This window comes from Nerophis lumbriciformis, linkage group LG09, assembly GCF_033978685.3.
Source record: "Nerophis lumbriciformis linkage group LG09, RoL_Nlum_v2.1, whole genome shotgun sequence".
Lineage (NCBI taxonomy): Eukaryota > Metazoa > Chordata > Actinopteri > Syngnathiformes > Syngnathidae > Nerophis > Nerophis lumbriciformis.
The window spans coordinates 232,199-249,697 of NC_084556.2; the positions used below are offsets into that span (position 1 = coordinate 232,199).

The 17,499-nt window shown below is 39.2% G+C and overlaps 1 protein-coding gene across 2 annotated transcripts in view; it reads right to left on the reverse strand.

Moving 5' to 3' along the window:
* tecta (tectorin alpha) overlaps positions 1 to 17,499 on the reverse strand; it is a 119,569-nt gene that overhangs the window by 90,845 nt on the left and 11,225 nt on the right. For both annotated transcript variants that reach the window (XM_072913762.1, XM_061962836.2), the window contains exons 3-7: positions 11,814 to 11,964; positions 11,601 to 11,740; positions 8,411 to 8,592; positions 3,341 to 3,597; positions 3,124 to 3,250 (exon numbers count right to left, since the gene is read on the reverse strand). In XM_072913762.1, coding sequence (XP_072769863.1) covers positions 3,124 to 3,250; positions 3,341 to 3,597; positions 8,411 to 8,592; positions 11,601 to 11,740; positions 11,814 to 11,964 — 857 coding nt within the window. The remainder of the gene's footprint in view (positions 1 to 3,123; positions 3,251 to 3,340; positions 3,598 to 8,410; positions 8,593 to 11,600; positions 11,741 to 11,813; positions 11,965 to 17,499) is intronic.

Below are 17,499 nucleotides of genomic sequence, written 5' to 3' on the forward strand. Positions count from 1 at the left end.
GGGGTAAGGGCTTCGAACACATGGTCATTTGGCACCCTTATTGCCCTAAAATGTCTCCGTCAAACACGAGAAATGTGAACTGAACCCTTTTGAATAGTTTTTGCCTCCGTTTCTTACGGTTTGTTGAGTTAGCACTGGATTGATACGTGGACATGACAAAGGAGGCATTTGATACCTAGAAGAGTTGACATGTTTTTTGTTCATCCCAGAAACACTGTGACTTCAAGTTTAATCCTGGCTTTGTAGATACACTGAAACCAAGTCTGAGCTCATTGTGTTTTTGAGGCCATGTCTACACTAAGTCCTTTAACCCCTTAAACGAATAATTACACTGCAAAAAGTGAAATCTAAGTAAGATGAAATATCTCAAATAAGGGTGATATTTGCTAATTTTCTGTCTGATAAAATAATTCTTCTCACTAAGCAGATTTTATGTTAGAGTGTTTTACTTGTTTTAAGTGTTTTGGTCCTAAATGATCCCAGTAAGATATTACAGCTTGTTGCTGAGATTTGATGACCTATATTGAGTAAAACAAGCTTGAAACTAGAACATCAACTGTTGCAAAGCTGTGTCATCAACACTCACAAGTATAAAACTGCTTTTTCAAAGTAAGAATTTCTTATTTCAAGCATGAAATAAAAAAATCAAGACTTTGACACAATTGTGTCTCATAATTAAAACATTTGACAGCCAAGTGGACTTTGCTGTTTAACAATAGAACATACGTACTCATATAGTAGTACAGTTGGCACAGTACAGCAAACTGACAGTTATTTAAACATTTAACATGTGACATTTCAAACAATTTTGAACAGAAATAGTTCATGCACATTCAGATAAATTCTTCAAAATTACAATAAAAAACATTTTGGTCGGGGGCCGGGCTGTAAATACATTATATATATATATATATATATATATATATATATATATATATATATAATATATATATATTAGGGATGTCCCGATCCAGGTTTTTGCACTTCCGATCCGATACCGATATTGTTTTTGCACTTCCGATCTGATACCTATACTGACCGATAATGGCCTATCCGAGCATGTATTCAAGTTTAAAGTTATTTAGCCTACTTAGTTGTCAGAATCATGTTGAAAAGGGTTTTAGTACTCTTGATAACAACTAGCCAGCTGAATTAGGGGAGCTTGAATAATACACAATGGTTGGTAACAAGAAACTGACCTGTTTATTCAAGGATAAACACAAAATAGACAAAATTATACATGACAAACAAAAATGGCATCATTGAACTAGGGCTGGGCAATATGGCCTTTTTTTAATATTGCGATACACAATATATATCTCGATATTTTGCCTTAGCCTTGAATGAACACTTGATGCATATAATCACAGCAGTATGATGATTCTATGTGTTTTGATTGATTGATTGAGACTTTTATTAGTAGGTTGCACAGTGAAGTACATATTCCGTACAATTGACCACTAAATGGTAACACCCCAATAAGTTTTTCCACTTGTTTAAGTCGGGGTCCACTTAAATTGATTCATGATACAGATATATACTATCAGATATATACTATCATCATAATACAGTCATCACACAAGATAATCACATTGAATTATTGACATTATTTATAATCCAGGGTGTGGAGGGTAAGTGTCAAAAAGACAGCCAAAAGAGTTTGATATGAGAATAAATCTAAAGTTAAAATATAGGGTAGAAATGCACCCATTTACAGGAAATGTAGTCTTGATTTTCAAAATGTTCTTTCAAGGCTTGCATGTCTACATTAAAACATTCTTCTTCATACTGCATTAATATATGCTACTTTTAAACTTTCATGCAGAGAAGGAAATCACAACTAAAAAAACCCACTAATTTTTTCATACGGTGTTGATGTGGAAATGTTTGCCTGCCTCGGTATTTTGATGGTGTGGGTGTGTGGCACCGAACGGAGATAAGCGTCTCGACAGACGTTACAATATTTGAACAATGACGAAAACTGTTTTCTCTGTCGTGTCCGTGTGTCGAAAATTGTGATGCGCTTATTTTTTTATTTGATTTTGTGCGTGGCATAGATTTGCTATGCGCAGAGGACGTTTAAACAGTGCGCAATTGCACAAGCGCACCTTAGAGGGAGCGTTGCTCGCACGGCTGCGCTAGCATCACAGCTAACGTTAGCCATGCTGCTACCTCTCTGCTGGGAGAGGATGTATACGTATGTGACGTATGACGTGACAGTATGTGACGTGTGTAAGAAGGTGTGCTTGCTGTCTGTGAGAGGGAGACACAGAAAAGAGTGAGAAGAGCCTGTCGTGTAATGCCAGCAGCTAAAAGCAACTGCGTTAGAATCCACAGACTTGTGGATGTGTTGAAGGTGTGCTGGAAAATGCGGAACGGAACTTAGGGAGCAGCAGAAAAGTGGAATGTATTATTTAAATCTGTGCGTTGGATCTGGATCGGCATTTTCCCATGCATTGCCGATATGCATTTTTTTGCAAATATCGGCGGTCGATCCGATCCAAATATCGGATCGGGACATCCCTAATATATATATATATATATATATATATATAATATATATATATTCCTTGCGCACTAATTGACTGAAAGAGCACGCACTTGGCGCGATGATGTCATGTTATCGATGGGAAAATGCAAGAAATGTAATGCCGAGCGCATATCATTATGTCAAGATAATGGCACTAGCGTTTACTTAATTTAAGAATATTTTTCAACATATTGAGAAAAAAAGTCTCATATTTGTTTTTTCTATCAAGAAAAGTGCACTTGTTATTCGTGAGAAAATACTTATTTTAAGGTATTTTTGGGTTCATTGAGGTTAGCTAATTTTACTTGTTTTGGAAATTCTTGACAAGCCAAATTTTCTTCTTCTATTGGCAGATAATTGTGCTTAGTTCAAGTAAAATGCCCCTAATTTTAGTATTTTTTTTTTCTTGTTTATGAACACCGACATTTTGCAGTGTACGGCCCACTTGGTAATAGATTTTCCTCCATGCAGCCCGTGAGCTAAAATGAGTTTGACACCCCTGGACAAGAGGCTTCACTCCGTTTATGTCATCCGCTATGCACATTTTTGATTCAACTATCAGGAAATGTCAGTGTGTGTGTGTTCAACCTTACTGTGCTAAAAGGAGGCAGCGTCGCTCTTGCGCGGTGTACGGCTCCAACAGCGGAATACCCTTTGCTTTGATTTCTTGCAGCTTGGGGAGAAAATTCAGCCTCTCGATGTCCTCCCACTTACTCAGCCCTGTGCGGCAAAACCACAATCACAAAGATTTAGGCAACAGGTAGTTGCCTAAATCCTAGTAGATAGGACATGTCAGGGGTTCTGTCAGACCTGAGTTGTTGAGGTTGATGCTGCGCAGGTTGGGGAAGAGGCGCTGCAGGGCATCCCGGGTGTCGCTCACGCACTCCACGCTGTTGTTGGCCAGCACCAGCGTGCTGAGGCTGGGGTACATCACGCCAAACTTGCGCACCTCGGCCCAGTCGCGCAGGTTGTTGTCGGTGATCTGCAGCAGCCGCAGGGACGGGCAGGATGTGCGTGACTGCGACACGGCGTCGTAGTCGTTCAGGCACAGGAAGAGCTCCACCAGCCTGTGGGGAAATGACATGGTCATTTGAGCAAGGCACCTTCAAGACCCTTAAACTGTTCTTTACTCCTTGTACACTTTGCAGAGTAAACCCATTTTCACCAGTAAGTACAGTTTACCAGAACTAGCAAAGATACCAATATGATCAGTTAACACTTTCTACTAGATGGGAAATTTTGTGCACCTCATGATCCGATACTTGGGGTGACGATTCATTTCAGAATCGATTCTAGAATCAACGGGAATCTTGTATGACACTATTTGGTATATTAGAATAAAACCTTTTTAACACAGGTTACAAAAGCTTGTCTTGGCTGCTGATTTATATGCGCAGTGTTGGCCTAATAAACGTATTTTTAAAGATACATTTGTATAATTTTATTTAACAAAAATCACAGTTTAACAATACTTAGGATAAAAAATTTAAAAGCAATTGTACGGAGCCCCTAAAGGTACGTGGGGGAAATTTTTCTTTAATAATTTTTATTTATATATATATATATATATTTTTTTTTTTAGACATGTACCGCATTTTTCGGAGTATAAGTCGCACCTGCCGAAAATGCATAATAAAGAAGGAAAAAAACATAAATCGCACTGGAGCCCGGCCAACCTATGAAAAAAACTGCGACTTATATAGTCCGAAAAATACGGTATGTATCATGTATCTCGTGCGCACGAGAAACTTTTTATAAAGTTATAAAGAAAAAAGAAAAAAAAAAAAAGGTTTTTTTTTTTTTTTTAGACATGTATCTCGTATCTTGTGCGCGAGATAAAAAAAAAATATATATATATATATAACTTTTTTAATTTTTTTTTATAACTTTAGAAAGTTATAAAATATAACTATATATAGAGATAGTTTCTCATGCGCACGAGATACATGTCTAAAAAAAAAAATACATATATATATATATACTTTTTTTTTTAATAACTTTATAAAGTTATAAAATATAACTATATATAGAGATAGTTTCTCATGCGCACGAGATACATGTCTAAAAAAAAATACATATATATATATATACATTTTTTTTTTTATAACTTTATAAAGTTATAAAATATAACTATATATATATAGTTTATCATGCGCACGAGATACATGTCTAAAAAAAAAATACATATATATATATATATATATATATATATATACTTTTTTTTTTATAACTTTATAAAGTTATAAAATATAACTATATATAGAGATAGTTTCTCATGCGCACAAAATACATGTCTAAAAAAAATACATATATATATATATATATATATACATTTTTTTTTTAATAACTTTATAAAGTTATAAAATATAACTATATATAGAGATAGTTTCTCATGCGCACGAGATACATGTCTAAAAAAAAATACATATATATATATATACATTTTTTTTTTATAACTTTATAAAGTTATAAAATATAACTATATATATAGATAGTTTCTCATGCGCACGAGATACATGTCTAAAAAAAAAATACATATATATATATATATATATATATATATATATACTTTTTTTTTTATAACTTTATAAAGTTATAAAATATAACTATATATAGAGATAGTTTCTCATGCGCACAAAATACATGTCTAAAAAAAATACATATATATATATATATATATATATAAATTTTTTTTTTAATAACTTTATAAAGTTATAAAATATAACTATATATAGAGATAGTTTCTCATGCGCACGAGATACATGTCTAAAAAAAATACATATATATATATATACATTTTTTTTTTATAACTTTATAAAGTTATAAAATATAACTATATATATAGATAGTTTCTCATGCGCACGAGATACATGTCTAAAAAAAAAATACATATATATATATATATATATATATATATACTTTTTTTTTTATAACTTTATAAAGTTATAAAATATAACTATATATAGAGATAGTTTCTCATGCGCACGAGATACATGTCGAAAAAATAAAATAAAATAAAATTAAATTATACCAAAAAAAAATTCCCCCATGTCCCTTTAGGGGCTCCGTACACTTGAGAATAATAATAATGATGAATTGCATTTGTAACGCACTTTACATTTGTTAAAATATCAAAGTCCTACAAAGTATAAAAATAATTGAGGAAAATAAAAAATAATAAAAGCAACAGTATCAATATCGTGAGTTCAAACCCCGGCCGAGTCATACCAAAGACTATAAAAATGGGACCCATTACCTCCCTGCTTGACACTCAGCATCAAGGGTTGGAATTGGGGGTTGAATCACCAAAAATGATTCCCGGGCGCGGCCACCGCTGCTGCTCACTGCTCCCCTCACCTCCCAGGGGGCGATCAAGGGTGATGGCTCAAATGCAGAGGATAATTTCACCACACCTAGTGTGTGTGTGTGTGTGTGTGAAAATCAATTGGTACTTAACTTATTAATAATATCAATATTTAAAAAAAAAATTGATTTTTAAAATAGTGAAGTGAAGTGAATTATATTTATATAGCGCTTTTCTCTAGTGACTCAAAGCGCTTTACATAGTGAAACCCAATATCCAAGTTACATTTAAAGCAGTGTGGGTGGCACTGGGAGCAGGTGGGTAAAGTGTCTTGCCCAAGGACACAACGGCAGCGACTAGGATGGCGGAAGCGGGAATCGAACCTGCAACCCTCAAGTTGCTGGCACGGCCACTCTACCAACCGAGGTATGCCGCCCCAAATAATAATAAAATAGAATATTTACAACAACAAAAAATATTATATATATGTATAAATATATATATACACATATAATATACATAGGTCAGCACGGTGAAACAGGGGTTAGTGCATGTGCCTCACAATACGAAGGTCCTGAGTTCAATCCCTGCTCGGGATCTTTCTGTGTGGAGTTTGCATGTTCTCCCCGTGACTGCGTGGGTTCTACTCCGGCTTCCTCCCACCTCCAAAGACATGCACCTGGGGATAAGTTGATTGGCAACACTAAAATTGGCCCTAGTGTGTGAATGTTGTCTGTCTGTCTGTGTTGGCCCTGCGATGAGGTGGCGACTTGTCCAGGGTGTACCCCGCCTTCCGCCCGAATGCAGCTGAGATAGGCTCCAGCACCCCCCGCGACCCCGAAAGGGACAGGCGGTAGGAAATGGATGGATAATATACATATATATGTATATACTGTATGTGTGTGTGTGTGTGTGTGTGTGTGTGTATACATATATATATATATATATATATATATATATAAACACACATATATATACAGTATATATACACAGTATATTTAGGGTATAGCGGTATTGTAGAGTCCATGGTTCTCGCCCGGAAAAGGGTGGAGTGCCATCTCCGGGTTGGGGAGGAGACCCTGCCCCAAGTGGAGGAGTTCAAGTACCTCTGAGTCTTGTTCACGAGTGAGGGAAGAGTGGATGGTGAGATCGACAGGCGGATCGGTGCGGCATCTTCAGTAATGCGGACGCTGTATCGATCCGTTGTGGTGAAGAAGGAGCTGAGCCGGAAGGCAAAGCTCTCAATTTACCGGTCGATCTACGTTCCCATCCTCACCTATGGTCATGAGCTTTGGGTTATGACCGAGAGGACATACAAGCGGCCGAAATGAGTTTCCTCCGCCGGGTGGCGGGGCTCTCCCTTAGAGATAGGGTGAGAAGCTCTGTCATCCGGGGGGAGCTCAAAGTAAAGCCGCTGCTCCTCCACATGGAGAGGAGCCAGATGAGGTGGTTCGGGCATCTGGTCAGGATGCCACCCGATCGCCTCCCTCGGGAGGTGTTTAGGGCACGTCCGACCGGTAGGAGGCCACGGGGAAGACCCAGGACACGTTGGGAAGACTATGTCTCCCGGCTGGCCTGGGAACGCCTTGGGATCCCCCGGGAGGAGCTGGACGAAGTGGCTGGGGAGAGGGAAGTCTGGGCTTCCCTGCTTAGGCTGCTGCCCCCGCGACCCGACCTCGGATAAGCGGAAGAAGATGGATGGATGGTATTGTAGATATATTAAGTGTGTTTGTGGTGGATGAAAGGAATTGTATTTTTTTTGGGACATTTTTTGAAAAAAATCTTCAAAATCCATCCATAACAGTTTTAAAGTTAAAGTTAAAGTCCCAATGATTGTCACACACACACTAGGTGTGGTGAAATTTGTCCTCTGCATTTGACCCATCCCCTTGTTCACCCCCTGGGAGGTGAGGGGAGCAGTGGGCAGCAGCGGTGCCGCGCCCGGGAATCATTTTTGGTGATTTAACCCCCAATTCCAACCCTTGATACTGAGTGCCAAGCAGGGAGGTAATGGCTCCCATTTTTATAGTCTTTGGTCTGACTCGGCCGGGGTTTGAACTCACAACCTACCGATCTCAGGGCGGACACTCTAACCACTAGGCCACTGAGTTATGTTATGTTGCTATAAACACGCACACAAACCCTGGCGAAAACATAACCTCTTTGGCGGGGGTAAGAAAGTCTGCCTTCTGCTATGCAAAGAGCACCACTTTTGTCTCCAACTAAAATGTTATCCGTTGGTTTGAAGAAGAACAGACTAAGAGACTTAAGAACAAAGAGCACCTAATCCTCTTTCACACCACATTTGCCATTGTTGCTCATGTCTTGCTATACAGAACAGTGATGTGATGGTGAAAATTGCAAGCTGGCAAAAAAAAAAATCCGGCTTCCAAGATAGTCTCAGGGGCGTAACAGAGTGTTCAGGGTGATGTTACATTGCCTTCTCCTGCCATGGGATATTTTTAATTCCACATGACCAGACGCTGGCCTGATCACTAATCTAAATATCGCTTTGATTTCTAGCAATATATATAAAAAATATGCACATGCAGATAGAAATGCCATGGCCCACTTACTCCGGCGTGTTCCGCGTGAGCGTGTGCACGGTGTCCCAGGTGACGTGCGTGTTGATGAGGACGAGGCGCCGCACCCGGGTGAACACCTCGGCCATGCAGGGCTCCAGCGGCACACTGTTTAGGGGGTTCATGCTCAGGTTGAGGAAGTCCAGGTGAGGGATGTTGGACACGATGGTGCAGATCTGCCAACCCAAAATACATCCAAGCATGAGCAATAATATAGCACACATTTGGCCTTTTCCCCATTTTCTCTGCCGTGAAGCACTCCAATATCCAACGCAAACATGTTTGGACAAATAAAGACCTCTGCCAAGGCTTTAACATGACATACCAGGAAATGAAAGGCTGCCATCTTCCATAATTACTTGAAATTATGATTACCGTTATTTTTCGGAGTATAAATCGCACCTGCCGAAAAATGCACAATAAAGAAGGGAAAAAACATATATAAGTCGCACTGGAGAATAAGTCGCATTTTTTGGGGAACTTTATTTGATAAAAGCCAACGCCAAGAATAGACATTTGAAAGGCAATTTAAAATAAATAAAGAATAGTGAAGTGTACGTTATATGAGGCATAAATAAGCAACTGGTATGTTAACGTAACATATTATGGTAAGAGTCATTCAAATAACTATAACATATAGAACATGCTATACAATCTGTCACTCCTAATCGCTAAATCCCATGAAATCTTATACGTCTAGTCTCTTACGTCAATGACATCAATAATATTATTTGATATTTTACGGTAATGTGTTAATAATTTCACACATAAGTCGCACCCCTTAAGCCAAACTATGAAAAAAAACTGCGACTTGTAGTCCGAAAAATTAATATTAAATGAATTTTCAATGTTAAACTAAATTGATGTAAATTGTCCGATCTCAAACAGATCCAGATTCAATTCAAAGTTTGACAGTTTTGGCATTGGTTGGATATTATTTGAAACCAGATACAAAAATCAGACATTTTGAGTTTTTAGATTTTTATTAAGGGTGTCCTGATACCACCTTTTCACTAGCGATACTTAAGCCGGGAGAATTGGTCAATACCGATATCAGCACAAATCCTAAATACTTTTAATTTTGTAGTGTGGAATGTTGGAAAAGTCTTGATCAAGTATAATTAGTCAAACAGAACAATGGTAGGTATGAAAAACCCTAACCTATTCAGTCTAGAATGGACACCTTGGGGCCACAATTATTCATTAAGTGGCGCAGTAAGCTAAAAGGTGCGGACACGTTGGTTACTGCATACTTTCTAGTACTCTTCAGCCTTGGAGACTTTATGTGTAAGTAATATGCAACTATAATTGTTTTGACACTTGTTTATATTTGTTTTAGGCTGCAATAAATAAAAATAAACAAACAATAAACAATAAAATAAAAAACAATTATTACATATGTCTAGCATGTGTGCTATTGTGTACTTAGCTGTTGTGTAGCTGCTAGCCCATAGTAGCCTAGCCTCCCATGTTACCTATTGTAAATGACCTGACTAAAAGAATAGACCAAACTTGTGTGCCCATTGAAGTACATTTAGATGTCGAGCTTTGAAAATATCGAAAATTCTACCTGCAAACTGTTATAATCTTTCCCTTGTTTTGTTTTTTTGCTGATATCGGACCGATATCAGTATCATATTGAGACACTTCTAGGTTTTAATAACCAAAATGAGTTCAAATTGAATTTGATAATAAGACTCGTAGGAAAATTCAATGGGACTTAAAAAAGTGTAAACAGGCTAATCCAGATCAGATCCGGATTAAACATATATATATATATATATATAATAGATTTCTAAAAAGTGATTTGGTAAATAATATTACAATCAATAGTAGAGAATAATTTTCAGGGATACATAATCTCCTTGGTGGAGCCTTTTTTGGTCTCGGCAACCCACGGCTCTAGAGCCGCATGCGGCTCTTTAGCGCCGCCCTAGTGGCTCTCTGGAGCTTTTTAAAAAATGTATGAAAAATGGAAAAAGATGAGGGGAAAAAAATCTATTTTTTGTTTTAATATGGTTTCTGTAGGAGGACAAACATGACACAAACCTCCCTAATTGTTACAAAGCACACTGTTTATATTAAACATGCTTCACTGATTCCAGTATTTGGCGAGCACCGTTTTGTCCTACTAATTTTGGCGGTCTTTGAACTCACCTTAGTTTGTTTACATGTACAACTTTCTCCGACTTTCTAGGACATGTTTTATGCCACTTCTTTTTCTGTCTCATTTTGTCCACCAAACTTTTAACGTTGTGCATGAAAGGTGAGTTTTGTTGATGTTATTGACTTGTGTGGAGTGCTAATCAGACATATTTGGTCACTGCGTGACTGCGAGCTAATCGATGCTAACATGCTATTTAGGCTAGCTATATGTACATATTGCATCATTATGCCTCATTTGTAGCTATATTCGAGGTCATTTAGTTTCCTTTAAGTCCTCTTAATTCAATTTATATCTCATGACACACTATCTGTATGTAATATGGCTTTTCATTTGTTGCGGCTCCAGACAGATTTGTTTCTGTATTTTTGGTCCAATATGGCTCTTTCAACATTTTGGGTTGCCGACCCCTGGTCTAGCCTTTAAATAGACCCCCTTAGACCAGTTGATCTGCCGTCTCTTTTTTCTGCTCTGCCCCCTCTCTCATGCGTGGAGAGCTTATCAGGTGACCACGGATCAGCCTCCACAGATGTGGCGCTCGCTGTTCCGAGTCGGGACCCGGGATGGATCACTCCTCTTTGCATCAGTTGGTGACGTCTCTGCGCTGCTGACTAGTCTCCATTCAAGATGACCCCCTGCTGGCCTCCCAATGGACTGGACTTTCACATGAAGTCGGGACCCGGGGTGACCACTCCTTATGCATCAGTCGGTGACATCTGTGCGCCCTGACGTGTCTACATGCAAGAGGTTGCCCTGCTGGCCCCACTATGGACCGGACTCTCACAATATTAACCGTATCCATTGCACCAGTCCCCACATCTGCGGTCCCTTCCAAGGTTTCTCATTACGCCCTTTGGGTTGAGTTTTCTTGCCCTGATGTGGGATCTGAGCCAAGGATGTGGTTGTGGCTTGTGCAGCCCTTTGAGACACTTGTGATTAAGGGCTATATACAGTAAACTGTGATTGATTGATTGAGGTAATAATGGAATTAAGTATAGTGGAATTCCCGGGGCCACTCACCTCAGCCCAGTCGTGGAGCTCATTGTAGGACAGGTCCAACTCGACCACGTGAGCACAGAAAACTGCAATGTCGGACCTGTCGCCTGCTTTCCTGATGCCGCAGTCATTCAGGACCAGCACGCTGGGCAAAAACAACCGATCTGCGGTACGCCACAACCGTTAGGAATGCGGCTTTTACGGGCAAATGTGGCATCCCGGAGTCCCAGCGCTCACCTTTGATAGGCGACCCAGGGGGGGAGGGAAGAACCACGACGCCCAGGCCCTGGCCGTGGGGGAAGTTCTCAGTGTTGTACTTGTCACTGATGACCTGCACGAAGGTGCGAGGCTCCTCTTCATCGGAGGACTGATCCATCGTCTCAGACCTCTGCAGGCACAAAAAAGTTAGTTTAGGCGTTTTATCTAAAAGTACTCGACCGAAACCTTTGAGAAAACACCCACAAAAACAGTGCTTCTAATGTGTCAAAATGTTCACAATAATGTACCGGTAACCGGTACTGGTATAATATCGCGGTACTAATGAATCAAAAACTGTACTATACTCTTGTTTGAAAAGTACCGGTTCCCAGGCATGACGGTGCGTCATCACGTCATGACATTGCTGGGTTTTGCGAGCAGAGGAGCATGTTCGACAGCGCACAATCACGGAGTACTTACAAACACAGTGTGTAGACCAGGGGTGCTCATTACGTCGATCTCGGAGGGTGTGTCAGTCGATCACCAGCCAGGCATTAAAAAAATAGTCCTAAAAATGAGCGATCATAAATCTTCACTATGACGTCACTTTCGTCACTTGATTGACATTCACGGCACCCGAGGGTCTTCTGAGATGACGCTGGCTGCTGCCAGCTCATTAAAATTACCGACTGGAAGGCGAGAAACATTTTATTTCAACAGACTCTGGCGCCGTACTTGTCGTCAAAACTCCAAAGACCGACTGCACAGTTGCACAGTTGAGCTAACAAAATAAGAGTCTCAGAAAGCTGGCGTGCACAAGCTAGCAAGCTACGGCGTTTGCCGACAATGTATTTCTTGTAAAGTGTATACAAAGGAGTACGGAAGCTGGACAAATAAGATGCCAAAAACCAACCACTTTCATGTGATATTGGACAGAAAGGAGGACTTTTTTTCTCCTCCTTTCGAAAATGCGGACAATATCAGCACCACTGTCTGATTCCAATCAATGCAAGTCATCAGAATCAGGTAATACACCAACTTATATTCTTGTCTTCATGAAAGAAAGGAATCTATATGTGTTAAACATGCTTGTATTATCTTTAAACACCTTTAACTTATTATCAATTGTAGCTGCTGACAGAAGCACATTGTATATATGTTATATAATTTCATAGTTGGTTAGAGTAAATAAATACAATGTATAAATATAAGTTAATATTTACATTTAATGTGATTAAAAATGTATTTTCTTTGGTAATTTCATGCAAGTATAAGTTAACTTTATTTTTGTTACAAAACTCATGCAAATTGGAGAGGAACATATTTTTTGTTCCGGTTTGGTCACATTGTTGGGGGGACAATTAATATGTGACGGGAAAAAGGGAAGCAGCATGAGACAGCAAATGGAAGAGGTTAATGGAGTCTCGGCTTGAAAAGAAACTTTATTCCCTCAGAGTTTGTGAGGCCAATGAGGTATGATTCTTTTTGATATGTATGTCAAATCAATGTGTTTTATGTTATTGTAAGTTCTGTTTCTCTTATTTATTAGTTCTGACGGCATTATTTTGGCATTGTGTTGGCATCGTTGTGACGAGGAGAAGACGTGGCTGAAAATAAATGTCTGTTTGAGAAAAACGAACAACTTGAGCCTTGATTAAGACCTCGGAGGGAGTAACATCAATATTAACTATATGTGTTAAACATGCTTGCATTATCATTAAACACCTTTAACATATTTCATAAATGATATATATGAATGAGGTAGATCCCCACGACTTGATCAATTGAAAAGTAGCTCGCCTGCAGAAAAAGTGTGAGCACCCCTGGTGTAGACAGAAAAGGGAAAATGGACGCATTTTGGCCTAAAAACTAAAGATAAATGTGAAGCTATAAGACTGAAACGCCCTCAGGAAGAGGTGCTTTAAGACATGGCTAGCTCGCTAGCGGCGAACGTCCATCCGCAGTCGGCAGTGTTTTAACTACTTCTAAATCACTAATCCTGGCCTCCATGGCGACAAATAAAGTACGTTTCTTACAAGTATCATCCCTGCAGGACGAGGAATAGCTAAACATGCTTCACTACACACCGGCGTCACAATGTAAACAAACGCCACTGGTGGATCTACACCTGACATTACACTACACCTGACAATTAGGGATATATATACATAATAGGGATGTCCCGATCCAGGTTTTTGCACTTCCGATCCGATACCGATATTGTTTTTGCACTTCCGATCCGATACCGATACTGACCGATACTGGCCTATCCGAGCATGTATTAAAGTTTAAAGTTATTTAGCCTACTTAGTTGTCAGAATCATGTTGAAAAGGGTTTTAGTACTCTTGATAACAACTAGCCAGCTGAATTAGGGGAGTTTGAATAATACACAATGGTTGGTAACAAGAAACTGACCTGTTTATTCAAGGATAAACACAAAATAGACAAAATTATACATGACAAACAGAAATGGCATCATTGAACTAGGGCTGGGCGATATGGCCTTTTTTTAATATTGCCATATTTTAAGGCCATATTGTGATACACGATATATATCTCGATATTTTGCCTCAGCCTTGAATGAACACTTGATGCATATAATCACAGCAGTAAGATGATTCTATGTGTCTACATTAAAACATTCTTCTTCATACTGCATTAATATATGCTACTTTTAAACTTTCATGCAAAGAAGGAAATCACAACTAAAAAAATCACTATTTTTTTCATACGATCTGGAAATGTTTGCCTCGGCATTTTGATGGTGTGGGCGTGTGGCACCGTGTGTCGAAAATTGTTATGCGCTCATTTTTTAATTTGATTTTGTGCGTGGCATAGATTTGCCGTGCGCAGAGGACACGTGAGCAGTGCGCAATTGCACAGGCGCGCACCTTAGAGGGAAGGTTGCTCGCACAGCTGCGCTAGCATCACAGCTAACGTTAGCCATAGCCATGCTGCAACCTCTCTGCTCCGCGAGGGCGTATACGTATGTGACGTATGACGTGACAGTATGTGACATATGACGTGACAGTATGTGACGTATGACGTGACAGTATGTGACATATGACGTGACAGTATGTGACGTATGACGTGACAGTATGTGACGTGTGTAAGAAGGTGCGCTTGCTGTCTGTGAGAGGGAGACACAGGAAAGAGTGAGAAGAGCCTGTCGTGTAATGCCAGCAGCTAAAAGCAACTGCGTGAGAATCCACAGACCTGTGGATGTGTTGAAGGTGTGCTGGAAAATGCGGAACAGAAATTAGGGCGCAGCAGAAAAGTGGAATGTATTATTTAAATCGGTGCGTTGGAAAACATGGACCGGAGTTTTTTTTTTAAACTGGATCTGGATCAGCATTTTCCCATGCCTTGCCGATACGCATTTTTTTGCAAATATCGGCGGCCGATCCGATCCAAATATCGGATCGGGACATCCCTAATACATATATATGAATTAGGGATGTATATACATATATATTGATTAGGGATGTAACTAACAGTAAAACATTTAGCGCCTCCTACACTCTTTCACCACAACTATAAATAGTATAAAGTACACTTCTGCATAACATGTATGCTTATTAACATTAAAGAAAACAAACAAACAAAAAAACTTTAGTAACATTGTTTTTTGAGTCTGTAACAGAGAAGTTTCAAAGGGGAACTGCACTTTTTTTTGGGAATTTTGCTTATCGTTCACAATCTTTACGAAAGACATGACGACGGATGTTTTGTTTTTTCAATACATTCTAACCCGTAAAAAAAAGTCCGCTTACAATGGAGCCAATGAGAGGTCCTCTATTGCAGTGTTTTTCAACCACTGTGCCGCGGCACACTAGTGTACCGTGAGATATTGTCTGGTGTGCCGTGGGAGATGATGTCATTTCACCTAATTGGGTTAAAATGTTTTTTGCAAACCAGTAATTACAATCCGTAAATGTGCCGTTGTTCAGTGTCTGTACTGTCTAGAGCTCGGCAGAGTAACCGTGTAATACTCTTCCATACCAGTAGGTGGCAGCAGGTAGCTAATTGCTTTGTAGATGTCGGGAACGACAACAATGGTTTGTAGGTAAAAAGGTGTCTAATGCTTAAACCAAAAATAAACAAAAGGCATTGAAGCTTAGGGAAGGCTATGCAAAACTAAAACTGAACTGGCTGCAAAGTAAACAAAAACAGAATGCTGGACGACAGCAAAGACTTACAGCGTGTGGAGCAGACGGCGTCCACAAATGACATGACAATCAACAACAAAATAGGAGCGTAAGACAAGAACTAAAACACTACACACAGGAAAACACCAAAAAACTCCAAATAAGTCACAGCGTGACGTGACAGGTGGTGACAGTACACCTACTTTGAGACAAGAGCTATCGTGATGCATGCTTGGTTACGGTTGGAATTCATATCAAACAATTGCGAGAACGACTTTTTATTGTCAATATCGGCTGCTGGGTTTCATTTTTTAATGTGGTGGTGTGCTTCAGATTTTTTTCAATGAAAAAAATGTGCCTCGGCTCAGAAAAGGTTGAAAAACACTGCTCTATCGCGCCCATAAAATCCAATAAGAAACCATCTAAAAAGTGCCAACAATACTCCATTTACATTTCGTGCCTTGAATATTAACCAAGTATTAGTGATATCTTTAATATAAACACTAACATGTGTGCCTATGTTTACATTTCATTCCTAATCTAAACTGGAATATATGAACATCCTAGCAGTCGGCATCCCAATGAAAGCATACCTTGTACAGTAAGTGATGTTTTATTATGTTTGTTGGCTCTCATAAAGTCTGCAGTGAGTAATAATCAGTGACGTAGTGGGGGGGGGGGGGGGGGGGGGGCGAACGTCGGGATGCGTTTTTGAAATTAATGCGTATGCCTAAAATGATATTAAATGTTATGATTAATTTGCCTTTTACTACAAACCCCGTTTCCATATGAGTTTGGAAATTGTGTTAGATGTAAATATAAACGGAATACAATGATTTGCAAATCCTTTTCAAGCCATATTCAGTTGAATATGCTACAAAGACAACATATTTGATGTTCAAACTCATAAACATTTTTTTTTTTTTTTTTGCAAATAATCATTAACTTTACAATTTGATGGCAGCAACACGTGACAAAGACGTTGGGAAAGGTGGCAATAAATACTGATAAAGTTGAGGAATGCTCATCAAACACTTATTTGGAACATCCCACAGGTGTGCAGGCAAATTGGGAACAGGTGGGTGCCATGATTGGGTATAAAAGATTCCATGAAATGCTCAGTCATTCACAAACAAGGATGGGGCGAGGGTCACCACTTTGTCAACAAATGCGTGAGCAAATTGTTGAACAGTTTAAGAAAAACCTTTCTCAACCAGCTATTGCAAGGAATTTAGGGATTTCACCATCTACGGCCCGTAATATCATCAAAGGGTTCAGAGAATCTGGTTTTGGAGCAACATATGTTGCCATCCAAGCAACGTTACCATGGACGCCCCTGCTTATTTCAGCAAGACAATGCCAAGCCACGTGTTACATCAACGTGGCTTCATAGTAAAAGAGTGTGGGTACTAGACTGGCCTGCCTGTAGTCCAGACCTGTCTCCCATTGAAAATGTGTGGCGCATTATGAAGCCAAAAATAGCACAACGGAGACCCCCGGACTGTTGAACAACTTAAGCTGTACATCAAGCAAGAATGGGAAAGAATTCCACCTGAGAAGCTTCAAAAATGTGTCT